Here is a 26545-nt window from a genome sequence, read left to right as displayed (position 1 = left end):
CCCGGCCACATGTCACTAGCAATACTCCTTCATCTACGCCAACATCTGGCGGTGTGCCTACCTTTACTTCCATACCTAATTCTGCCACTTTGACTTCTAGCGGTTTATCAAAAGTAGGACAGAACGCACATTGCGAGCCGGCAATACGAGAGGTAGCTGGTCGTGATCAATCCTTAAAACCAGAGCACCACGGATCTACTCGTCTCAGCACAACCTCGACCAGTTCATATCAATCATATTTAGAAAATGCCAAGCAGCAGCTATTTCGAGAACAGCGTCGTGGAAGTAGCTTTTCTACACACAGTCGTGAAGCAAGCATTTTGACTTCCTCGCTGACTGGTCCAGAATCACTTATTGAAATCACATCTCCAGTTTTACCTTTATCGCAGCTATCCCGCCCGCATTTTCTTTCTGAGCACACGCACACACCTCAGCATCAGCCTTTACATTCATCTGCTAAAGATCATCGCAGATCGGCTTCATCAGCTGGATCGTCCAACACTCCATCGAGTATTTCTAGTCATCACTCTCAGAATAGTCCGATTGGGCGACAGCTGGATGCTCTTATTGCATGTGATAACGTGGCTGAAACAAAAGAACTCGAATCACTTTTGGCTGGTCAACATTGCCGGTGTGTCACAGTACGCAGTGGATCTGAAATTCTTCAGTGTGCCATGGGAGATGCTCGATTTGATATTATTTTTCTAGACACATCCATGCCACAGTTGAATGGGGAATCTGTTGTTCGCATGATCAGATCAACCAAAAACATAAATCAACACACACTTGTTATTGGTATTATTTCTGGCCAGCCGACCTTTTTACAATCTCAGCAATTTGATGATACACTTTCAAAGCCATTTTCAAAGGAAATTTTGCATCGTATATTGGTTGCAATTGCTCCTAGTGACAGTATGCTATATTATGAAGCATCAGGAAATTTGTATGGTTTACCTAATAACAAGATTTGATCTTGGCATGTCTTTTCACCTTTTTATTTATAACTTTAATAAAGCATTTCAAGTATCTCGATGAATTTAAACGTGTTTGCCTATGCATAAGATTGACAGCTTATACTCTTGCATCACTGCTGAAAGATTTGCCGAATACAGCACACGAGTATTTCGAGAAAAGATCAAGTTGAAACATGGCAAACCATAATGAACGTGCAAATATGTTGCATAAGCATTGACAGACGGTCTACGCAGAGTATTCTTGCATTATCATAATGAGTTGAGCAACAGTGCACATCTACACGTGACTTATTTTCATTCTATTCCGACTCAAATTTGCTGTTTAATTCAATCTAGCCCAACATGGACTTTCAGGTAACCGTTTATGACTATATGGGATGGATGTTCTCATTAGCTGATGTGTGTTCTTTCGATCCCTGTTCAAACCATACTCTTATAGAATCGAGCTGGTTCCAAGCCTGGTTCTGGCGGTGTTGCCGACTCTTCCCAGTTCAATGTGGACCGTAGAGAACGACTTCGCAAGCTTGCTAGCGAAACCATTGACCTAACAAAGGATCCATACTTTATGAAAAACCACTTGGGTTCATACGAATGCAAACTATGTCTTACTCTTCACACTAATGAAGGTTCTTATCTTGCACATACTCAAGGCAAAAAGCATCAAACCAATCTTGCTCGTCGTGCAGCCAAGGATGCCAGAGAGTCTAATGGACCATTTGTTGGTTCTGGAACTGGAAGTAATTCTATTAGTGGTCTATCTGGGGTGGATAGACCCAATATGTTTCCAGCTATTCGCAAGGTAGCCATTAAGATTGGTCGACCTGGATACAAGGTTACCAAAGTACGAGATCCAACCACATACCAACTTGGATTGCTTTTTCAGGTGCATTATCCCGAGATTGGTAAGGATAGCGGTATTGAGAACTTAAAGCCTCGACATCGGTTCATGTCAGCATATGAGCAGCGAATTGAGCCTCCGTTGAAGAATTTCCAGTACTTGCTGATTGCTGCCGAACCTTACGAGACCATTGCATTCAAGGTGCAAAGTTTGGAGGTAGATCGGGGTGAAGGCCGATTCTGGTCACATTGGGATCCAGATGCTAAACAGTTCCACCTGCAGTTTTTTTTCAAAGGAGATCGTGGAAGTGGGGCGACTGCGCTACCCGACGCACCATCAAAATAATAGTATTTTTTTATCATATTATAAATTAGCAGTCTCGAGTCAACATCAAATATACGCCAGGAATACAACTGATTTATTTAATTTATTTTGAGTAATTCCACCTATAATGGATTGCGAATCAAGTTGGTTAAAATAAATTGGATGTCGAGACAAGATTAGAGAAAGCACTTGCATTTACTATCAAATGTAACCAATCTACCTACATCAAATATCAGTACAGAATTGGGCGGGATGTCTGATCCTGCTCCTCGAGCACCATATCCATACTCGGGCTGAATGGTAAGAATAGCTCGCTCTCCGAGAGACATGGAAGGGATTCCCATATCCCATCCTACACGATAAACATTCTCATGAGTATATTGAAAATAAGAACCCAAATAGAGTATTGGTATGCGAGATGAGCTTACCCTTGATCACTCGACCAACTCCAATGGTGGTAGTAAATGGATCGTTGCGATCGCGTGAGGAATCAAACTTTTTGCCATTCAAAAGCTAACAATAGATGGAGTTAGAATTGCATGATGGATTTAATACCAACAACTTTCAACTTATGGATTGCTACACATATAGTTCTTACCGTTCCAATGTCTGAGATGATGAGTTGCATAAAAGGATGGGCAGGTTAGTATTTTATGGAAACATACTTTTGTAATTTAGCTGGTCAACTATAAAAGTATGGCAATATCTTACAATGAACAGAAACAGCATCACCCTAAGTTGAATATAAACAAGTGTTAAACAACTGCTACAACACCCGAGGCAATAGTGTAATGCTCAACATTCATGCAAACAACATGCGCTTAAAAGTTACCTGTTTAGGAAAGGTCTTGCCATCACCCACAGTCACAATCGTCTTTGACCAATGTGCATCAGCAATAGCACTGGGTGATACTTGCATGCGATTGGTGCTAACAGGAAGCTCACTGTTACTCTGGTTTGCAGGAGCAGTGCTAGAAAACACATGTGTGCCAAAGTAGAGATAACCAAGCACTCCTGTGCTAGCCAGTATTAAGAAACCAGCAATATACACTATGAGCATTTTGGACCGACTCAAAGGTTTTCGCTTAAGAGAATGGTCATGACTGTTCTTGCTGTCGTGGTTAATGTATCTTTCAGTGTCATCCATATGCCTTCGGGACATCTGTCAAGATTGTTTCTATTGAAAAAGGTTGGGCATGTTGTGAGTGGCTGATTCAATGGTTTCATAGTAACAAGCATTGCAGTCAGCTACGACCCTATTTTCAGATTAACTTTGTCATTTTGCTATTGCTGATTGCATTCAAGATTACAAGCAATGTTTTGTCCAACTCAGTGTTAAAGTATAAAACTAATTGCATTCGAGATTTCGAATTGTCATGCATGCATCAAGTGTGGAGTTATATTCCCTGACTAGAGTTCAAATATGGGGTTATTTGAGTAGTATGTACAAGACATTGAACGGTATCAGATTTTTGTCAGAATTATAATGTGAATTGAGTTTCAGGAAACCCATTCTGAAGAGTTTTCCACACAGTTCAAGTGAAGAAATTAATGAAACTGTTCCAGGAAACTAAAGTCTTGACAAAGTCCACCCTCGTTGCCAACAATCTTCAACGACCCACTCTTGACAACATATTTTCTGAAGCAAAGCAAGATCGTGCCTTTGCTCTGATTCCTGCATCCAATTCGATTGGCATTGTGCTTCAGCACAGTCTTAGAAAGCGGCCTACTTTGGATGAACTCGAAAAACTGATCGAGCACAAGATGTGAAGATGAATATTCAACTATTCAATACAATCTGTTATATATTAAAATGACTTTCAATGCTTATGAATCTAGCACAAAAGACTACCCATTATTCCAGGCACTTGGATTCCAATTAGATTGTATACATTACAGCAGATTATAATCTGATTGTGATTTATTCACTTGAACTGTATGGAAAACTCTTCAGAATGGGTTTCCTGAGACTCAATTCACATAATTCTGATAAAAGTCTGATACCGTTCGTTGTCCTATACATACTACTTATTTGGTTTAGTGTGATCAAGAGATTCAATCTAGTATCATCTAACCCATGCATGCTTCATGAAATAAACTTGGATTGATGTCAGTTCAGTCAATGTAATACATAATAAAAACTGGTATTTAGATATTTGTCTAATGGCCATTGAGAATAGAACCAGCCGGCAAACATGGGTTAGCAAAGCCGGCTTTTATCAAAGCCTTGACATGACTAGTTGCTATAGCTTTTATGGTTAAAATATCTCCCCTCGATTGATTCAAGCCCCAATACAAGACTCGAGTCGTGGAGTAAACGAGAGCAGTGTCTACATAAGCTTTCTATTAGCTGCTTGCCTTTTAATGTTGGCCACAAACATAGGGTTTTAAATGGATGTCTTTGGGTATTGCTATTCATATCTCCAATGTGTGATTGTATTTGCTAGTATACCTCGGCTAGTTAATTTTGAATTTGCCATTTTTCCATTAAATATTCTAGTTTTACCCGGCAACCGATACCTCCAGAATTGTAAATATGGCTTGACTATTGATGCATCATAAACACTTGTACACGCTGTGTAAATATAATGTCTAAAAGATGCTTGTAGTCGACTAAAATACTCTGTTTGTTTGTTATATTCATTTACAAGTGTGGCACCTATAATGATGGACGTGCTAATTAAATACCAATGCAGAGATAATCTGAATGCACGCATTTAGACTGAATAGATTTACAGCCGAATTCACGTAAAATGAAACACTAAATAAACATGCATTATAAACAACCAATCTCATGAGATGATTGGTGGCATTTTACTGAGCAGTATCGTATCCTAAACTCATCAAGAATACGAGATTTATTCGAGCAAGATGTGAATGCTGCTTTAAACATCCATTCACTTTTACAAAGATAAGCACGAAAGCTAATTGACTTGTTCAATCTCCAACTCTCCCTTCATATAAATCAAACATTACAAGTAAATATTGGGTGATTGACATGAAAACAACGGTTGCATTTAAAGCGTGCAATCACTGTTCGCTTCAACTAGAATGTGAGCGTATCTGTGAGTTTAAAATACAACAGATGGATTTGTACCGTTGTATTGAGATAAGCTAAGCCAAATATTTGGATTGCAACAAGTTTGGATTCAAACTTGTTGGTCGTACAATGTATGATTATGCTAAATGAGAATAATTTCAGCCCAGGACTATAATTTGATTTGATGCACATCATATGATGGACGCTGCTTATTGAGTTAGTGTCAATCGAGCAAGCAGCAATATCTGGTAGGAGAGCATAGCTAATGTTTGATCACTGTACTTCAAAGCAAAAGAGGCAGTGATTGCGAAATGAATACAAGTGCTCCGTTTTACATGGATACAGCCGTAAATGCATTACCCCTCGATTCGGAATTGCTGGAATGTCTTTTGCGGCAGAATATGAAACATGCACTCATGACTAGAAGCTATGTATGGACAGCGAATTGTCATGCAATGGATTGACCCGTACGCAAAATTCAACCCTGTAAACAATTTTAATCAATGTTTTAAACTAAGCAACATATCCGGCATATAAGGCTTACCTGACCCCGCTGTTTTCCACTCCGATTGCTCATCCTTTTCAATCTCTTATCTTGCAAGTCAATAAAATCTGCCGATTAAATCAATCACTACTACCCTAGCCGTATTTATCATTCCCATTCAATGTCAGCCGTGATGCCCTGTGCTATCGCATACAGCCGTTCTACTGCTAAGACAGCTTGTCTATCTGGCAAAGATGCTACATTTTCACCCACGCCTATTCCTAATGCAGTATCAAACTCGATTCACTATGGCAGACGGACTGATTCAAAAAGTCAATACATTGCCTGCTCCAATCATTGCAATGCTACTGCTCCACGCATTTCAACCGCAGTAAAACCCTTACCTGAAATGGCCACATCAAGCCATTTCTCTGACGGGCTTGCTGCACCTCAGCCAGTTCGTATGCGTATTAGAGTTCGCTCTCCACACGGTCTTGCTCATATTAATACAAACCTGCATGACATGCATCCAAACTTTATCCCTAATACGATCCATACGTCACGATCAGCACCCGTTAGTCATCCTAACCGCAGTCTCAAGCATACCAGGTCATGGAAATCCAATAGCTCCTTCACTACTGACCAACCAAACATTGCTGTCAAAGCCATGCGACAAGTTAGCTTTGAAGAAGCATTATGTCGTGGATTTCAAAGTGCTCCCCAGCTAACGCTTTTGATAGCCAATGGGTTGTCTGACTTTGCCGCAGAAACCCTCCATATCTCCTTCACACCAATGGAGCTTCGATGACCCAAATGTTTGATCTTTGTTGCTTATACATAGTTTATTATCTTTATTCTACTCCCCATAGCCAGCCATTACCATATTAGAATATATTTGAGAACAAGCTTTTCGGATTTTGGCTATGGCGGATTCCAACAAATCATCCAAACCTCCAATAAAATCTTTTAGTTGTCAAGCTGCAATCTGAATTATTGATAAATGGCACATGTGGTTTGTTAGTAATCTATTATGACATGTAGCCACTGCTATCATTACAGCCAGTCCACTCAATGTCTAATCACATTTGTTATTGTGGCAGCCTTGGTATGTTTACAGCATGTTTAAACACTTACATAGCAGCCAAACCACGCATGATCCAATGCTTTTCTGGCTTGTCAGTCGGGAGCCTGATTGCAATCACAAAATTGGTTGAATGGCCCGTTGTTGACAGTACACCACGTCTTGCACTGGTCTTGTAGACCGGCAATGTGTAGGTTCCGGTGGTTTTGGTATCCACAATGCGAATTGGCTTGAACCAAATCATTGGCATTGGGTCATACAACACTTTGTTGAATGACTCACCCAACACATTGCGTTCTTTCACCCAGCGAGCTCCTTCGAGATACAAGCCATTAACATAGACTCCATCGACTGGAGATACTGCGGATGTGGTGGTTGGCATGACTTCAAAATCCAGTCCAAGCTCGTCAATTGGAATTGTATACTTTCGCGCATAATTTTGTAGTGTGGCTGGTTCAAGTATACACGGTTATTTACATTAAATCGGTATTAGCAGCGCATTATAAACGGTACATAGTCGGTCATGATTCTGGTGACTGGTTTTATTGCGCAGTCATTTGTATGGATGGATATACTGTCTGATTAACTTCAGTACATTGTATTCATACCCACTAAGCCAGCTGCATAAAGCAGTTTTTTGACATTTTTTATCCATACCATACCATAGACTCAAGTAGCAAGGCTATGCAGATCAAATACCAAATAATTTAAATATAGTGTACCAAGCAACTTACCCGTAATAAACGATTGTGTAAAGAAGAAACCTGACATCCAAAACACTACTGGGCTGCCGTGCTCTAGCCATGTTTGGAAAAATTTGATTCGTGCAATCAAATCATTGACATAGCCTCCAAGCGGTTTCAGAGATGGATACGATCTGGCTGCCCACATGGCAGGAACTCGGCCAACAAGAATGCTTTTGCATACTTCTTCGAGTTCTGAAGAATTAACCACTAAGCCCTTGATTGCTTTCTGCACATTTGCCAAACCCCCCAGCACCACCTGAATAAGTTTGTTGAAACGAATCATCTCTTGAACAAGTACCGTATTCATGCTTTCGTTATAGTCCACAGGATACCTCTTGATTGCTTCTTCAAGATTAAACGCTGCTGGGATCCTGGAAAGAATATCTGACGATATTTCAATGATGATCTCTTCACTTGATTTTTGTCCATTGCCCTGACTTGACCCAAACGTATTACCCTGTGTTTGAATCACACTTTCAAAAAGCTGTCTAGTTTCTGCCAGCTGTCTAGCAATATCTCCGTTGTCGTGAATGCCAAAGATTTCAGGACTCTGGTTGAGAGGAAGACTTCGCACATACTCTAGATATTGATCATATTTTCCTTTGGCTGGTGCATAGTACACACCAGAAGGAGAGAAACGATACCCATTGTCCTCTACTATTGCTGGGCAGTAGAACGTGGTTAATAAATTGGTAAGTGTGCGTCTGTCCCACTCGTCTGTTACTCTGCCACCATAGTTACACTCTCCAGTAAGATAGATGATTGCTTTGAAAGGAATCTCGGCATATTCGTCTAAAAACATCTGCAATTGGCGTATACTAATTCGTAGATCTGATTCGTTGAATTCATACGGAATATTCCAACCAAGTGGGCCAAAATTTCGTCTTTCTTGCACAATGGCATGAAAGGTACATAGACCAAACAGCAGCTTTTCCCATTCTGCAGGTTTCTTACATGCTGCAAAAAACTTTTCGTTTGAAATGGGGTCACTCAAGTAACTTTTGAGAATATTTGCCTTGATTCCCTTTGGCGGCTCATTTGTCATTTTAACGCCAATCTGTAGGATCGATGACGGGAATTTGGGACTTGGATATGAAGTTAGCCAAAGCCGGAAATCACGATGAACAGATGCTCCACTGGTCATGTCATCGACTATTTTTTCAAGAGTGCTGAGCCAACTCACTGCCAAGTGGCAATTCTGCAACACGACCCATGTACCGCCTTTCTGGGCTTCGCGAATCATTTGTGCAGCGATTGGACCCTGACCTTGACCCAAAGATATGCTTTGGCACTTTTGGCCTCCAAATCCTTGGTCCTCTGCAAACTTGATCAGCCTATATTATTTACACATTAAATCAGCATAGCAGAATATAAAGTATAGTGCATTTTCACATGACGACTACTTACTGTGCCATTGGATCTACTCCTGGAGATAAAATAAAAATTAATGGACTGTGATTGCTCGAATCTTCGTAACTACCAGCCAAATCAAAAATAGGTGGTTCAATAAATTTATGGCCAAGCTTTGCCTTGACAAACTCTTGTACACTAGGCACAATTTTTTCTGGTCGCAATGCACGAATAATCAATAGATGCTGAAAGTCATTGATGGTATTCCATTTCCCGGGAAATTTCACTTCAAGCAGGTCGTTTGTATCTATCACTTGCTTCCAACCTGAAAGACTAAACTCCTGAATAAGTCCTTTGAATGCTGGAAGATCAGAAAGTCGTCCAATTTCTGTCCAGCCTTTTTCAGAAATTATGGATGGATCTGGATTTGGAATGCATTGTCCACCTAGTCCAATACCCCCCGTCATAAAGTGTGCAAACTCGGCTTCATCTAAATCATTGTATTTGCGCAAAATGGTTATGCATAGCAAAAATGAAAACAAAAGCTTGTCTTTTTCAAAAAGTGACCTGCATACGTTACAGTACAAAGAGTATGTAAAGTATGATTCGAGATTTTTGAGACGCCGCTTCACAACACTTGATTTGTTGGACTGAGAAATTGAAATAACAAACAAATCCATAAACCATACCAATGAGTACTGATACATAGGCTCAATGTTCGTTAGATCTGCAATGCAAAAATAGAGTACTGCAGAGTGGTTGGCAATAGGTCTATAGGACTCGCGCGTTTCGTCGATTTTGCATTCTGTTTCCTCTGCAACCCGCTGCTTATCAAACAGCTCAACAGAAAGAACTTTGGATGAAGACAACACTTCGATAGCGGTCTCGTTTTCCAAAATATTGCCCTCTGCTGACGATAGGATCTGCAAAATTTGGTCCTCGATTTCCTGCAGCTTCTTTTTATTTTCCGCACTCTGAAATATTAGTTGCACTTTTTCTTCTTCCAGCTCTGGCCGCTCTTTTGCCACGACAATACCAAGCAGTTGATCTTCCAATCCCTCGGGAGTAATCATAAAGTTTAGCAATGACACTTTGACACTTGTTTCAGGAAAATAGTGTGGATTGCGCAGCTTTGTTGTCATGTATAGCCTAAATGACTCGGCGTACTCGATTACCGCGTCACCGAGTCGAATGCATGTTGCTCCACCAGACTTGAACGTCTGTTTTTGTAAAATAGTATCTAAAATTGGATCTAATTCCTCTTTTAGATTTTCCAAAAGCACTGGCAAGCCAAAAGTAATGGCATTTTCAAGGTTGCGTACAAAATCGGTATCGGTGAGCTTAATAATGACTAGTTTGTGATTTTTTTCCATATTTTTTACCCATTTGTTGGCCTGCCCTTGTGGATCAATCATGAGTGGCCATCGCCTGGCATTCTGCACAATTATTCCATTATCAACCGAGAATGCATCAGAAGGAAGTCCAGCAATATTCCATTCACGAATTTTGATTGGATCGCCAAGTACTTTAATCAGTGAAAATGCATCGGTGCAAGGAATCTTTTCTTTTTTTAGTGTTTCGACCCATGAAGCCACGCATTCTTGTCGATACAGTTTGGTAAATGCACCCAGATACGCAGCAACTCCTGCCGAAATCAAAACGTCCCCACTCAGGTTATACAGCGTACCATCCAACTGCTTTGTAATTTCGGTCCACCTATGCTTTTCTCCTCCAAGTCCCCCCAAAAGTTTTTGGGCACGATCCAGTTGATCTTCACAACTCTTGACTTCTTTTTCCAACCTTGCCTTTTTTTCAGTTAGGGCTTGAAGATTATTGTTGAGAGATTGTAGGCGATCCATGATTTCTTTGAGCAATGCTCGCTTTTCGTCAAGCCCCTTCATGGTTTCTGCCAATTCAGCCTCTGCTTTTGCCAGAGCTTCCTGTTTTGGGGCCACAATTTTGGCAACACGATCATATGCTTCCATGGCTCCAATCCAACTGCATAGTCCCTCGGCAGCTGATGATGCATTGCGTACCTTTTCTGGTTTGAATTCTGGATTGGGAATAAACGTTTGACGAATTTTTTTGATGACATGGGGTGGAATGTCGTCCTTGTCAAAGCTTTTAAGACTATTGAGAAACTGAGGATCTCCAAGCATTTTAAGCGAGGGTTTCCAGTAGTCCAAAACCATACGGCCTGATCCCGATGGGTCCGGGATTTTTTCTGGTTTAATATCCTTCATGACACAAACAGCTTCCATAACAAGCTTGACCCCATCAGGAGGATTTTTCATGGACTTGACAAGATCAATATCCGTTTTTTTCAAAGTATCCAAAGCAGCCAAGGCTGCATTGAGAAGTGGAAGAGCTTCGGCTAAATCGTTTTCGCATTCGTTTTTCATGGCTGCTGATTGTTCAGCTTTAAAAGACGCAATAGCTTCATCAGATGCAACTGTTTTTCTCGTTGATTCTACCTCGACCGACTCTTTTTCAATTTTTGCAAGCATCTCGATAGTTTCTTCAGATGTTTTTAAAAGCTGGGGTTGCAATTCTTTAAGATCCACTTGCATGCGAGCAATTTGTTCAGCTGCAAACTGGAGCTTGTCCAATCCACCTGCATATCTCTTTCTTACCATTGATATTTCCTGAAACTTTTGATTTAGAAGCGTCTTGTATGCATTCAGTAGCTCCAGATAGCTTGTGGGAGTAACATAGTTGTGACGCGAAAGTGCAACCAGGTATCGTTGGGAAAGTGCAATGGCATATTGGTGAAAATACTGGCACATGGCAATCACTTTATCAAAAATTGAAGTGTCCAAATTGGTATCTTGAAGAAACTGCTTTGCAACGGCTTGAAGTGCGTCATTTGGCCACGCTTGAAACCAATCGATAGTACAGCAATTGACAATTGAAGAAAACTGTCGCAAGCGGGCTCGAAAGGCGTCTCCAATGGGACTCATGCATAGTACAATATGAAGATTTTTTTTAACCCGGTCAACAAAATAAGAATAGATTGCCATGGGACTTGCATCTGCGGCCTTTCCATCTTCCACAGCATCGTTTGCCAATTTTTCGACAATTGCTTGGCGTTCGTCTGCTGCAAATAGGTTTGGTACATCTCCCGCATTGAGCAAGCTATTAACATCTTCAATAAAAGATTCTTCGCGAATCTGAGTATCTGGGAATAAAAATACCGTTTTTTGATTCTCCACTCCTGTCATTGTTAGAATTTTTTTCAGATCGTCACGCCATTCCACTCTCGAGTATGATTTTGATATTTCAATTTGGAAGACTTGATACTTTGAAATAAATGCAGATAAACGAGTCAATGACTGTCTACCACTGCCTCCAACACCCACAAGCAGCGCATTTCCACCAGGCAGCTTGAGTATTCGACAAATTTTGGAAACATGTTCAATTGCAAATCGAAACAAAACTAAATCAAGCTTTGTCTTTTTTACTTGATTGTATTCAGCCAATTGAGCCTTGCATATCTCGCTAATTGTATCAAAATTTTCAACCTCTATATAGTTGGTTTCTGCTCCCGGGCTTGCACAAGTAACAAAATCACCGAAAAACACACTGCGCATGTCGTCATCCACAACAGTTGGACTTTCATCTACTTTATCACCCGTTGCTACATGAGCAAACACTATGTTTGGATCTTTTTTGAATTTCTCGTTAATGGTCGACATTACAAACGCAAACATATTGCTGCGATCTTCATCAGCAACAAGTCGATCGTAGTATACTCGGTAAACCTCATGTGTCCAAAGACGTAGCATGGAAGTGTCAGATCCAAAATGAGTTGGGCGTGATAGCACTAAGCCTTGAATAACTTTGGCAAAATCACGCAGATTAAATGTATAGTGGGTTTTTGCAGGAGTGGGTAGCAGATTTTTAACCGCCCATTGATACACACTCATTGTGCTGTCAACAAGAATATATGAAATATTTCGAATCTCTTCCACAAATTCAAAACGTGAAAAATGCCATTCCAAAATGGAATTGAAAATACGAAACATGGTTGCATCGTCAAATGAGTTGATTACTACTTGGTTAAAGTGTCGTTGGAATCGTGGAGTGATCAAATTTCTTCCTCCGCCTGGTGGTCCCATTGCCGCAATAAGCTGTATATCTACCAACTCAATGCGTGAAGTATCTTTACGGTCGTACCAATTACCGTGATCTATCCATTGTCGAAATAGCTCTATAGGTGGTTGTGCACCGTATTGCTCCTTTGCTGGCATGTTCAAATCATCAATAAACACAATATATCGCTTTCCAACTGGAGCACCAAATACACCTTTACGTCGTTTATCTAATTTAGCCATCACCAAGTCTTGGACTTGGTTGGCACTTGTACGTGCTGAAAAATTGATTGCAAGTGGAAGAAACATGTCACGCGATATGCCATTGAGAAGCTTACTGCTGATATACTTTGACTTTCCAGTACCCGTCGGTCCAACTAAAAGTAGTGGAATATCATGTAGAATCATAAGATCCATGAGATAGTTGTATCTTGCGGTATCTTTTGTAGGAATAATAATGTCATTGAAATCAGAATTGGTAGGTAAATGAATTGCGGGAATGGTCTGTAACCACGGAATCCATGCGTCTTTGTTGTGTTGGAGCTGCTTTGTGGAATCTGAAAAGTCGGAGTCAGACTCTTGTTGATTTGACTGATACAGATAGTCATATATTGTGCCTTCAATTGGAAGCTCTAGTTTTAGGGGAGGCTGCATTTTATAGATGCATTGTCGCATCATGTGATCAAACTTGAGCTGGCTCGGAGTATCGATACTTCCACCTATTGTCCATGCCATGCAAAACAAGAAACGACACTGAATCCGCTGCTCCCAAAGTGAGTCTTGGTCGTTCTCTTCAATAATACCGCGTTTTCGAAAATCATCAAACGTACTATCAAAAAGTCGCAAAAGTGAATTAACAAGTCCTATATCTGTTGTAGGTGAAAGTTCCTTGCAATCTTTACGAACAAACGTCAATGATGGCTGAACAAAAGTCTCGAATAGTTGGCTAATGTATTCTTTAATAGTGGCTGATAGATATGTGATACTGTTTAGCCACGATTGCAACAGGGGCCGCCAACCAAGCCGTTCTGGCTCGAGATACACCATTCCACATCGAGATACAGTAGCAGGAGAAGCTACTGAAAGATCCATCACTTCGAAAACCAGACTCATAGTGTTGGAAAGTTGGATAATTTCACCACTCATTAAACAGAGTTTTTTGTTGTCATCCAACACGGTGTTCATATTCTCAACCCAAATTGCATCTACTGGGCCATCAAAAATAACCCATTTTCGATCAGGACTTGTGCTGCTGGCGTATGATCTAAAACTAGTTGCAAGTACACCATCAGTCCATTCATGAGAAATAGGATCAAATTGTCCATAGAGCTGTCCCATTGTAATTGATTTTGGATTAATGGCTTTGTATTGCACACTAAGCCACTCATCCGTCCCTGCTGGCTCATTAGCCGCAATAATGTTTAATGCTTCGCCAAGAACACGATATGCAGTAGTTTTCCCTGAAAATGGTTCACCAACTAGCATATATCCATGTCTAACAAGCATCATCTCGTATAATTGAAACACCTTTTCAACAAATGCCGGCACCATTTGTAGGTTCATTCTTTGGCAGGCAATTTGTATTGCATCTTCTAGCTTGACATAGTCTGATTTTGGAAGACAAACGCCCGGAAATAAATCTGTCGCAATGCCTTTGAATAAAGCAATATCCTGTGACAAAAATTTGGGAAGGTTGACATCGATGATGGATCGAAGCACTAAAACGCTTTCGTCTTCATCTGGATATTTTAGTTTGAGGTTTCCTGCGGCAGTCAAGACTGATTTTACAGCACGCATGCCATAGTCATAATGGTCCTGCGACGAGAGTTGCTCAGAGCACAGTCTGTACGTGGCAGCAATTTTCCTTGCCAAATTACGAGCTTCAATAAATCCAAATGAGTAGAGTGTAATTTCGGCAATAAGTGAATAGTCGGGCACCATCATGGCAACAGTACGGAATAGTGCTTTTAAATTGTCGGGAAGTTCTGATCGACCAGCATAGCCTGGATTCATTGTAATGAATACGGCACATTGCTGATTCAGTGCCAATTTGCTCCCTTCAAACATAAACTCTTTGAGATCCAATGCAATGGCTCGCTGTATAGTCAAAATCTGCTGAGCAACTACAGACAGTACTTCCAAGTCAATTCGATTAAACTCGTCAAAGCAAGCCCATGCACCAGAAGTCGCAAGTCCTTTGAAAAATTTACCCATGGCCAGATAATCAAGACCATCGGAACAATTGAACACAACACACTGTTTTGCAAGAGCTTTGGCAAGATCCTTGGTTGTTTCAGTTTTTCCTGTTCCTGCTGGACCTTCTGGAGCACCACCAAGATTCAGATGCAGAGCTCCAAATAATGTTCTGTAACATCGATCAGTCAAGGGTGTGATGACCAAGCGAGCGGAATTTCCCAGATACTCGTAACCGTATCGTTTTTGTGCATTAATCATCTTGACCATTACATTATTGTTTTCCCAATAGTATCGTAATTGGGATAGCCACGCAAAATCGTTGGTGTCTTTGATATTTTCAGTATGTGCCATATTGGCTATAACATCACGAGCGTGCACATCAATCACAACCAAGGCTCCAAGTGTGTATCTTGCCATTTTAGAAAGCTCTCCTCGAACAAGCTTGATGGTTTCATTCAAATCCCGATTGAGTTGCATTAGGTGTTGCTCAATTCCTCTTTTCCCCTCAAGAATGGCTTTTTCGACAGCCAAGGTCCAATAAATTTGACTCACACATATAACAACCTGGCCGGGCCATTCTAACACCCATTTTTCTCTTGGGCTATTTGGATATGCCAAATATGCAGCCTTGATGATAGAGTGAAGACTGCTTAACATGGCATTTTCAACATCGCGAAGCCATTTCTCCACTGTACCTTTTGCATCTACTGTCGAGACTTTTTTAGTCAGTGCCAATCTTTCTTTCTCGCTAGAGTATAGACTGATGATATCCAATTTTTCGTCAAACTCGAGTGTAGCAACACCTTCAAAACACTTTTTAAGATGCGGCTGCACACGCGTCGGATCCTTGGTTTCGCTCAGAATCTCGAGCATCTCATCGTTGGACAGGAAAAAGAATCTTGGGAAAAAAAGTCGCTTGACTTCCAAATAGGAATTGAGTCCTTTAAGAATCTCTTCAAGCATGATATTGTTTTTTTGCAGCTCTTCAAGTAGATTAGGAATGGTTGTGATTTTAAGAATGTGACGATCTTGGCTAACAACACACATGGTTTTACGCCATGAGTAATCTACCATTTTAAACTTTTTACTTTCTTCAGGCATTTGATTCATAATGTCTTCGCTTGAAAAAATAGGTTCCAAATATAGCCATGTTGCCTGTACTTTTAACCATTCATCAATAATTTCTTGGGTGGTGAGTAGCTTGTGCTCCCATTCTTTAATTTGCTGTTCAAACGGTTTGATGTAGGGAGATCCACGCATGGACTGGGTCTTGACAATTTGATCATCTAGCAACTGTTGAGCCTCATCAACAGATGCAAGAATATGTGTTCCAGTTTCTCGGTACGCAATAAGAATAAATTCAAGTGGTTCCCACTCTTGGAACATCTTGCTCATATTCTTTTCCAAAGTATATTCCTTGGAAGCAAAATCGCTGATTTCCTGGAATGGAACGAGAAACTGCTCCAGATTCATTTTTAGCATTTTTCGTAAACTAGCAGATCCGTCAGGTCGAATTTCAAATTCAGCAGCAGCACTCATTTTTGTCCAATGGCGATCACGCATGCCAGGATTGCATAGCACATGTATAAGCGGAATGTTGACCATAAACTCGTCGATTTTTTCCTTGACTGCTTTGGCAATGTTTTGTGGTGCAGAATCCTGCACAAGTGCTCCAAGCACACGGTACATGTCTCGTTTCAATGAATCAACCTCTTGCTCAATCTGCTCAGCATCGAGCTCAAGCAAATTGCCATCCATCCATTTTTTGTAACTTTTTTGAAAGGTAACGGCTGTGGTGTATAATGCCTGAAAGGGTTCGAGTGCTGCCATGATTTGTTTTCGTTGCGGGTATGACGTTTCTGGCCATCCAAATAGCTGTTCTTCCTTATTGAATCCAGCAACAGAATCTTGAGCAGCTTGAAGCTGCTTTGCAAGAGCTTGTACTTTTTTAACATAAAATGGCATTTCGTCCAAATCTCCTACTTCCTTTAATTCGTCCACCTGAACACGAATCTCTTCCAGCTCCAACTCAAACTTGGTACGCCGCTCACGAAGATTTTCTTCAGATTTCTCTCTCGCAGCACCTATAATAATATTATGCTGCTCTAAAATAGGTATAATTTTTGCTGGCCAAGTAAATGTTTTTGAATTGAGTTTAATATGCTCGTCATTCAGCAACGAGTAATTGAAAATATGCATTAGTTTACGTCTGCTTTCCTCTAGCTCAAGTAAGAGCAATGGCAGCTCATCTTCAAGAGTTTTCTGCATGTATTCCATTTGCTCTGCCATCTCTTTGAAACCTTCGGGTATCTGCAATGCACGCTCTTCAATTGCTTCGTAGCGAGCACATATTTGCTGTTGATGTTCAATGCTTTGCTCAGTGATTTTAGTGATAAACCTGGCAGCCAAAGAATTTGCACGGGCAACAAAAATACGATGAAGATCTTCTGTTATGAGATCAATCAAAACAAGCTCAACTCGACGAGGATGACTGAGGATCTCATTGACGATTGATTTATACTTTTCAATTTGTTCCACGTGCTCCTCAAATGAGTGTGCTGTTGAAAAAAACTCTTCAACCTGGCAGTCTATCTCAGAGGAAAAAAGCTCAATGTAGGGATCATACCGAGTTAGATACTCGGCGGCAATTGCAAAACAATTGTTTACGTATTTCTTCAAGTGAGAGTTTGTGGCCTCTATAAGCGAGTCTTCAACATAGAGTTTGATTTGCTCAACATCGCCAATGGACATGCGGAATGCTGGGTTTCCATCCGAATCAACGCTAGTTGCATGAGTATTTTGCAATACAGTTTGAATAGAAGGGAACTCCATGGCCAAAAGAGCTTCTCCGTTGTGGCCGTAGATGGCTGACTCAATACGTGGCGCAGTATCCACCGTAGAAACAAGAAACCCAAGACCATCAAGAACTGCGTCTTCAATCTCGTTAAAAGGTGGGTCAAACTCGATTACTCTTGCTTTTATAGTAAAAGTGAGTCTGACGCTAAAGCGTGGAGGTTTCAAGTTTTTTCCCTTGACATATACTGCATCCGAGTTAGAAAGTGCTATTGGGTAAAAACTGAACATATGAACATAGTCGTTGATTGATTCAACCATGATTGCTTGGAGCTGATTACAGATTAGCATTTGAGCACAGCGGAAAAAAGGCTCGGATGGTTTTTGGGGGAGTACCTCGCGCTTTCTTTTACGAATATAGGTTTCTGCAAAATTCTTCAAAATAATTGCAAGCCATCCATGCCAAATTTTTGTACGGCATTTCTCAGCTTGAACCAACATCAAGCTGCGATAAGAAGAAATTCTGAATGCATCACGTTGGCTCCGCATCTCCTTGATATCTACATAGCGAAGATGTGAAAAGTAGCTTGCAGTTTGCATCAAATGACATAGGGCATGGTTGCTAATAAATAGCAGCCGCTCAATCTTTGCTTTGTTTTCAACAAAAGATTTGTGCCATGGAGATGGGTTTGAAAGTGTTTCGCTAAATGCTGGTTGTTTTTGATAAGTATCAAGTAGCTGTTGCTGTTGAAGATGAGCTGGTTTCTTTAGAATGTGATGAACAGCAGAATTTTTTCCACTTTCGCGAAACGACTCTTGAACCTCCTCCAACAAGTGGGATATTTGGGCTGGATAGCTTGTTTTCAGGTTTCGTGGGATTGCACGTAGAATGTTGTTGACCCAGCTTTGCTCCAAATCACTCACGGTAACTGCCTTGACACTAGACCCAAAATAATCATAAAATGCCTAAATAATATTACAAACCAACTTTAGATTAGTATGCTTGCAGCCTCCAATTGTAATGGGTTTATAGATTCAACACACCTCAACAATGCACTCATCCTCAAGGTCTGTAGCTTCGTCAGCAATCAGTCTTTGCAGGATTCGATAAGTTCGAGGATCTGGCACAAATTCTTTTGGGAGATTCACTAGCATAATAGACGCAATATCATCTAATTGTATCATTTATAAATAAAAACGTCAGTAATAATGCAAATTGTATTGAATCATGTCTCATAACAATTTAAACTTTACCCTCGTCCAATGCACTTTTTGAATTCTGTTGCTCACTGTAATATTTAGGGCACACAACGTTGCTTAGCAAATCGTACTATTATATTAAATTCCAGGACAAGCTTGGACCTACATGAGGAATTCAATGAGTCGATCTCTGAATGCTGTACAAGTGAGCTTGACTGGCGATTTGTCATGATTGTTTAGCGCTTCATGAGAATGATGTTTTTTGGCAAGTTTTGTACCACCAGCCGTTGCACCTACTTCGGCAGCAATAGATGCACCAGGACTATAATTGCGCGCGTTTTCAAGTCGCATCCATGGCTCATCAATGGTATGAGAGTGATAGGTGTATCGTTTTGGAACAGGTGGCCGTACTTTGATCTTGCTTAGAAGCTCGGGTGGTATTTCTGTTTCGTTTACTCTGGCATCCTGTGAGGCTTTGACCAGTTCTGTAGTTACCAAAAAAAAGTCGCAATTTCAGAATAGCACGTTGGTTAGGCAGTTGGGTAATTACAGTTTAATGAATTGTGAATCCGTTAATGGACGCTAGTTGAGGATGCAAATTAAATATACCTCGGAGTGTCAATGACCTCTTGCGAAGAATAATTTCGGGCGGTACAGCAGTTTCTGCAACGGGTGGTAGATGAGGCTGTTGTAATGCCTCTTTATCAGATACTCCAAACTCATTACTATAAGTAACGTGGATAGGATCTGGCGAATTAGTACTCATGCTATTGGGGCGACTGGTTGTCGAACCGAGAGTATGTACTAGAGTGCAGTGAATTGGCTGTGGTTGTAAACTAGACAAGAGTCAAGTGTGTTGTGCTTTCAAATCCTTTTGTATATTACTAACTTGGTCAAGTAATCACGCTGTATACATGCACACTGGCAATGTCAGTTGGCAAAAGTTGAACTGGACAAGCAGTCTACGCGCTTATAAATCTGGACCATTACAATCTTGTAAAAATCAATCTATTCACAAAGTACGGACCCAAGACTTTACTAGCAAGATACTCTTATATATCAAGTCATACAAATCGCCCCCAACCAAATTAATATAAAAATAAAAAAGATTAAGTGGAACTATGCCAAAAGTCTGTTAATTAGGCGTTATAATGAGCCAAGTGTTTGGCGTAATGTGCGTTTTTGAGTTTCGTTTAGCGTGCTGGGAAGCGATACCAAGACTGTGACAATCAGATCGCCTTTTTTTCCGGGGGTTTTGCTTATAGGCATGCCCATTCCAGGCATTCTAATCTCTGATCCAGGCTGAATAGGATTGTTTCCCATTGCCCCTTGAACTTGGAATGACTTGCCGTCCAAGTGTGACAGCGTTCTAGTAAATCCACATAGTGCTTCCACAAGTGTAGCATGAATAGTTACGCGCAGATTATCGCCATCTCGCTTGAAAACAGCATGCGATTTTTCTTCAACGACAAACTCAATATCCTGATGTCCGCCTGTGCCTGGAATCTCATCGCCCTCTCCAGAAAACTTAATCTTTGTGCCGGCCTTCCATCCTGGCTTAATATTGACTGTAAGAATTTTTTCTGTAGATATTTGGCGAGCTGTTGCTCCATCAATTAGTTTTCGTGTAACCTTGAGGCGCTTTTCAGCACCAGTGTACAAGTCCTCCAATGTGACAGGAAGTGTGCGCTGAACAGCTGCAGCAGGTCGTCTGGATATTTGTCGAATTGAAACATGAGTTGGTATTTGATCCGAAAATTCAGGAATCACGTCTACACTATAAAGACTTACCGTCCAGAATTTTGTCCACGCATACTAGTATGAGCACCACGTCCTGAAGCATCATTCATATTGAAAAATCCCGATGGCATGCCTCCTCTGGACATACCGCCAATGTCATCATCCATGTCCATACCCATGCTTCCAAAAGGACTGTTTCCGCCAAAGAATTGACGGAAAATGTCGTCGGCATTGGATGGCTGGAAAGGTCTAAAGCCAGCGCCTGCTCCACCTGGTCCTGTTGAAAAGCTAAATGTAGTTGCTCCTCCAGGAAACCCTCCAGATTGAAAGCTCTGAAAGCCAGCTGGAAATCCACCAGGAAAACCTCCCTGCGCACCGGCACCAGCATCGGCACTACCTTTCAAACCATCCTCTCCAAATTGATCATAGATGGATCGCTTTTGCTTATCCGATAGTACTTCATACGCCTCTGAATGTATAAATAGAGTGTGAGAACAGCAATATATAAGCAAAATCCAGTACAACGATTCACAGCCAAAGTCTGCAGATCTACAGTCGTATTCACGTAAAATACAGCACCAGGAACTAAACGAGTGTTTAAAACAGCATTTACATTTCTGTTTCAGGAAATTCCAGCATCATTTATGCATCTTCAATTTCCAATCCTCCTTTCATCCAGACCAAAAAATACGAGTAAAAATTGTGATTGACATGGAAACAAGAGTTGCATTCCTGACATGCGATCTCTGTTCTTTTGAACCAGAGCGCAAGCGTATCTGATATTGGGATGCAGAAAAAACGAGTGTAGAGTTTGAGAGTGATCGAACCCAATATTTGGATTACAATGAATGAATCTGGTTTCAAATTTGATGATCGTACAATGTATGGATGATGTGTAAAGGAGAAAGAGCAGACTCAAGGTCATAGTCTGACTGTAAACATCATATAATGAACGTTGTTTGCAGCAAGAATTGAAAATGCCAGTTGAAGCAGTTAATTTCCAGTAGGAAAGTGTAACAAGCATCCAATTATTGTCAATTTCGAAGCAAAATAGAGGTGGTGATTGCAACATAAATAAAAGTACTCCATTTCACACAAACTGGCTGTAATAGAATATTATGGAACGCGAAGGAACAAACGAGCATCTATGATGACAAGGGCCAAGTCATTGACGGGATTAGAGTGATGGGTTGGTTGGAAAAGGTTTCTGGTTTGAATGCAGCAATGAAAGCACTCTAGAGATGCACAAACCCATTCCACTGGAATTAAAAAGACTAGAAATCAAAGTCGCCAATTGATGTTCATACTCTGCTATGACTGATCGACATGGCCAGATTGCAGACTTTCACGAGTCTTTTAGAATGACTTTATCAACAAAATCAACTATTTACCTGAAACTTCTTTGAACTTTGAGTCAGCAAGTTCCTTATTATCTGGGTTACGGTCTGGATGCCATTTCAGTGCCTGTTTACGATAAGCCTTTTTAAGTGCATCTTCATCACAGTCCTTTGCAACACCTAGAGCAGTGGGTTGGATGAGTCTGAATGCACAATTTTAGTAGCAGTTTAAATGGAATCAATACATACCAAGAATACTATAATAATCTCTGCCCATTCTTACAACAAGTTGAATATAAAATGTAAAAGATGTTTAAAATTAATTTGATGTCAAGGCGCATAAGTTGATGCGATATCTCGAATATTCCAGAATCACCGTTGCATTCACGTAACATTAAGGGTGTCAGTGTCCAAGTCTGATGTGAGTTCATTACTGAATATTGTATTTTCTGGACTCTTTGGGGCTTCGTGCTCATCTTGCATAAAACTGAACGGGTATTCAATCTCCAACTTTTGTTCCTGAAAACCAAACATTGGATGATCGACATGGAAGCAACTGCATTCCCGAGATTGCACCCTCTGTTTTCTTAAACTAGAAACGCAGATGTGTTTGAGATTAAAATACAAGAGTTTGTACAGACTTGACAATAATCAAACCCAATGTCTGAATTAGAATGAATCTGGTGATTATACAGTGCATGGCTATGTTGGAATCATTCCAGTTCAAACCAATAGTTTGATTGTGTGCATCATATGATGAACGTTGTGTTTATTAGTCAATTTGTAGTAGGAAAACGTAACGAATATTTAACCAGTCTATTTCAGAAGCAATCGTCGAGATACAAATGTCTAGTATACGTGAATACAACTGTACAATGGACCTTTGGCTTTATTCTGAAACTTGTAGTGTCGAGACCAATGCAATGCATGTTCATCTGACTGGTCTTGTTCATGCAATCTGAATATCTAGACTACTCTTTTTAATGGCCTATTTATTACCACAAGACTGTTTTATTAAACTTGGTTACTTTCAAAACCACTCCGAGTTCATCAGTTGCACAATTCAGCCAACGTGATCTGTGTTAATAGCAAGCTATGGCAACTAAGTGGTTCTCCACTATAGCACGATATATCTTGAATAAACCCATACTGCACATCAAATGTTGGTACAACGTCATGATTGGGCACAATATTCACAAACGTCGATTCCAAGTTGGCCAAACTAAAACCATAATTTATAGTTTGAAATCCCAATCCTGGCGCAGAAAATCCGATTGCTGGGATACCCATGTTGGAACCCACAATCCCTGCAATCGCTCCGCCCAAACTGTGTCCTGTAATAACAACCTCTCTGCCATCCTGTGTCTGCAGCAATCGCACTTGTTTGGCCACTGCTGTCCAGTACGAAAGAGACAGTCCTGGTCGTCCAACACTCGAGATCAGATATACCGCCAGTGAAGTAATCTCCACTGGCCATAGATTCACCAATGTGCCAAAATATGAACTTGATTGCAATAGTACTGAAGTGCTGTACATGTATATATCCTGGAAAATATCTGTAAATGACAGTGTACCCCGTACAGCAATAATCGATAAATTACTCGGCGCTGGAGCTCTAAATTCGATATAGAATGACTTTCCTGTTGGATCGATCGAACCATAAATCCCTGGTGTAAAGTTTGCCAAATGGGGCCGTTTTATCCATGGCGAGGGTGAGTTTATGGGTTCTGCATCATACGCTGCAAGCGCCAAGGCCGCATAGTCTTGAATGTCCAATCCAAGAATATCCATTGCACATACGGGCGGCTTGATTTTTGATTTCTGGTAACTTTGAGTTGGACTACCATATTGATGTAGATTAGAAAATGGAAGCGTTTTTGTACTTCCTGCAAAAAATCCAATCGTGATGGCTATAAACAAAATAAGACCAAGAACTCTGAGCGTGCTACGAGTGTTTTTAATTCCGCGCCGTTTTGCTCGAAGATTGATATGTTCTTGAAAATATGAGTTGTGGTAAATTGTCCACGAACATCGTGGATGCCGAAAATCAATGGCAAGATAAGATGCTACGACTGCCATTGAAGAAGAGTATCCATTTACAGCAACACAGGCAGATATAGCAATTATAACTTGAGCAATGGTAATGACACCGAGTGCAATGGCTCGAAAGTTCATGGAGCTCTTGTATTGTTCAAGTCGAGTTGACATGGGAATCAAAAACACCAAATCGCGCAATAGCGTAATGATCACATACACAAAAACCGAGATCCATTTGAGAACCTTGGTAGTACTAAATAGCCCAGAAAGTTCAGTAAAATTGCCATCGTAGTAGACTAGGGATATAAACCCAAGGCAAAAAAAGATCACTCTCAGTACAAACAAAATAATAGCCGGCCATAACGATTTGCCATTGTAGTACCGTCGTCCGTCTAAAGCTACCATATACGTATTATCTACATAGCTTGACAGGCCTTTTCGAGCAAATGGAAATCTCACCACTATGCTCACAACCAACATAGCAAGACCTGCAGCAGCAAATTTTATGTTGTTCTGATCATTTTGAATCGTAAACATAATGCAATCAAATTAGAATAATCATGAATACTTTTGATTGAAAACTGCATGGTTTAAACTTACTGCAATAGTAGTAAAAATTAGAGTACTAAAAAGAGCCCAAAGTCCAACAGCGATTCCAATTTCTGCCAGTTTGTGTATCATATCATGACCATCATCAAACCCTAATGTGGAAAGATACATGGACCTTAAATATTCTGTAGGAGTCATATTTTCAGGCACGTTGGATACTGTAAAAAGAACCGCCCCGCTTCGTTGTACTCGCTTAACAAAATTAATTAGTCCGATTGATACAGCGGCAGCAATACAAGTCCCCATTGTGATGTATGAAAGCACAATCCAGTATCCGTATAATGCGCTGATGACGATCAGAGGTGATCCAATAATGACCACCAAAATGATAATGTACAAAATATTTCCCATGGAATCGACTTTACGTGCCATATGCTCCTCAACATCATCCAAGGCAGGTTCGAGGGGTCCTGGAGGAAATGCTTCGGGTGGGTGATACTCTTCAATGGTTGGACCAATATCGACAGGATCTTCAACAGCAGGCTCGGCTCTATCCTTTTTTTTAAAAGTGTACGGGAATAGTGCTTTAATTTTTTCGGTGCAAAACTGCTGCCATTCAACCAGCTTTGAGCCAGCAAAATACATGCTATTAAAAAAACTGGGTTTGTTGTTTGAAGCATCTGCGCCGACGCGCTGCTTCCATATCAGCATGATTAGTCGTAAATGTGTACGTATAAAACTACGGCATAAAAGCCAAATAAGACATCCAATGGCTCCCAAGCCATAAATGGGAGACCAAATGTGGATTGTAATGTTAAATGTTGTATATGCAATATTGATAATGATACAAACTGCACTGGCTATCCACAGTGATATGCCGGAGAGAGACCACACGACGACCAAAACTTGAAGTATCTACAGGGAAAATAGCATTGAAATAAATAATGCAAAATAGAGTATCATCTCAAGTGTCAGTATTGGTATCACTCGACTGCTGTTTAGTTTCTAAACCGGTATGGGGCTTATACGATAGTATTGAAATTCAATAGCTAGCAACAATTGGATGGGTATGCATTGCTAAATGCTGCATTCAAAACTACATGTGCTCTTACCCGCAATGAGATATCAAATCTGTGTAATCGCGCCGATTTTGGACCATACTTGATATCTACAGGATCGGAGGCGCATGGGGCGTTGCGGTCGCACATGCCACTTGAAAGAACACTTTCTCCTTGAAATTGTGAACATCGGTCCAGGCTTTTACGATTAAGGCTGTTGGTAGGAGAAACATGCTGAGAAGCAGCGGGAACTGGAATAGATGTTCTATTTTCTTGCTGAGAGTTGCTCAATATAGATTGATTAAATGGCTCGGCGCATGAAGGTGTCTTGGCCGTTGGCGATGCAGCAGAAATCTGGTCTACGATATGAGTGTTTTCTAGCACATTGGGCAAGCCAGATTCAATTGAATTCGACTGCTGTTCTGTTGGTGATAATTGTGGCAAAGATGGTCTTGGTGGCTGATGGTCGACAAATGCTGAATGTGGAACTTGTGCATTCAATACTGTATCTTGTAAAGATGACTTTGGTTCGTCAACCAAAGCCTCCAGTGCTGTAGTGTCACGATTTGCTACTCGATCTTTATGATTTACTATAGTGGTACTGTTCGCTACTCGATCTTTGTGATGCACTACAGGTGCCGGTGTGACTGCATCCATCAGAGTCTGATTGCTAATTATATTTGTTTTGCACTAATCAAGAGTAAGCA

At 40.7% G+C, this 26545-nt stretch overlaps 7 protein-coding genes across 7 annotated transcripts; 3 read left to right on the top strand and 4 right to left on the bottom strand.

The window, feature by feature from the left end:
• Positions 1-1316: 1316 nt before the first annotated feature.
• BATDEDRAFT_29868 (uncharacterized protein) lies at positions 1317-2157 on the top strand (the record flags this gene model as incomplete). The annotated part of the gene is made up of 3 exons (XM_006677902.1): positions 1317-1328; positions 1414-1676; positions 1746-2157. 3 exons carry the CDS (start codon positions 1317-1319, stop codon positions 2155-2157), a joined length of 687 nt encoding a protein of 228 aa, XP_006677965.1.
• Positions 2158-2312: 155 nt separating this feature from the next.
• Positions 2313-2649, bottom strand: BATDEDRAFT_10515 (uncharacterized protein; the record flags this gene model as incomplete). The annotated part of the gene is made up of 2 exons (XM_006677670.1): positions 2313-2488; positions 2565-2649. Coding segments are annotated over 2 exons (261 nt in total), but the record flags the coding sequence as incomplete, so codon positions are not given.
• Positions 2650-3687: 1038 nt separating this feature from the next.
• Positions 3688-3906, top strand: BATDEDRAFT_87652 (uncharacterized protein; the record flags this gene model as incomplete). Its single annotated transcript, XM_006678208.1, has 1 exon — positions 3688-3906. The coding sequence occupies one exon, from the start codon at positions 3688-3690 to the stop codon at positions 3904-3906; it is 219 nt and encodes a 72-aa protein (XP_006678271.1).
• Positions 3907-5841: 1935 nt separating this feature from the next.
• On the top strand, positions 5842-6468 carry BATDEDRAFT_87653 (uncharacterized protein; the record flags this gene model as incomplete). The annotated part of the gene is made up of 1 exon (XM_006678207.1): positions 5842-6468. One exon carries the CDS (start codon positions 5842-5844, stop codon positions 6466-6468), a length of 627 nt encoding a protein of 208 aa, XP_006678270.1.
• A 322-nt stretch (positions 6469-6790) lies between these two features.
• BATDEDRAFT_87564 (uncharacterized protein) lies at positions 6791-19652 on the bottom strand (the record flags this gene model as incomplete). Its single annotated transcript, XM_006678104.1, has 5 exons — positions 19172-19652; positions 18962-19089; positions 8895-18883; positions 7476-8821; positions 6791-7191 (listed from the first exon to the last, which is right to left on the bottom strand). The coding sequence occupies exons 2-5, from the start codon at positions 19070-19072 to the stop codon at positions 6791-6793; spliced, it is 11847 nt and encodes a 3948-aa protein (XP_006678167.1). The 5' UTR covers positions 19073-19089; positions 19172-19652.
• A 574-nt stretch (positions 19653-20226) lies between these two features.
• Positions 20227-22489, bottom strand: BATDEDRAFT_36859 (uncharacterized protein). The gene is made up of 4 exons (XM_006678011.1): positions 22444-22489; positions 22249-22374; positions 20909-21326; positions 20227-20828 (listed from the first exon to the last, which is right to left on the bottom strand). Exons 1-4 carry the CDS (start codon positions 22469-22471, stop codon positions 20264-20266), a joined length of 1137 nt encoding a protein of 378 aa, XP_006678074.1. The 5' UTR covers positions 22472-22489; the 3' UTR covers positions 20227-20263.
• A 755-nt stretch (positions 22490-23244) lies between these two features.
• On the bottom strand, positions 23245-26495 carry BATDEDRAFT_24182 (uncharacterized protein; the record flags this gene model as incomplete). Its single annotated transcript, XM_006677867.1, has 3 exons — positions 23245-24744; positions 24832-25335; positions 25893-26495. The coding sequence occupies 3 exons, from the start codon at positions 26493-26495 to the stop codon at positions 23245-23247; spliced, it is 2607 nt and encodes an 868-aa protein (XP_006677930.1).
• Positions 26496-26545: the final 50 nt, after the last annotated feature.

This window comes from Batrachochytrium dendrobatidis (assembly GCF_000203795.2).
Source record: "Batrachochytrium dendrobatidis JAM81 unplaced genomic scaffold BATDEscaffold_4, whole genome shotgun sequence".
Classification (NCBI taxonomy): Eukaryota; Fungi; Chytridiomycota; class Chytridiomycetes; order Rhizophydiales; genus Batrachochytrium; species Batrachochytrium dendrobatidis.
This window is presented reverse-complemented; position numbering and strand designations above follow the sequence as displayed.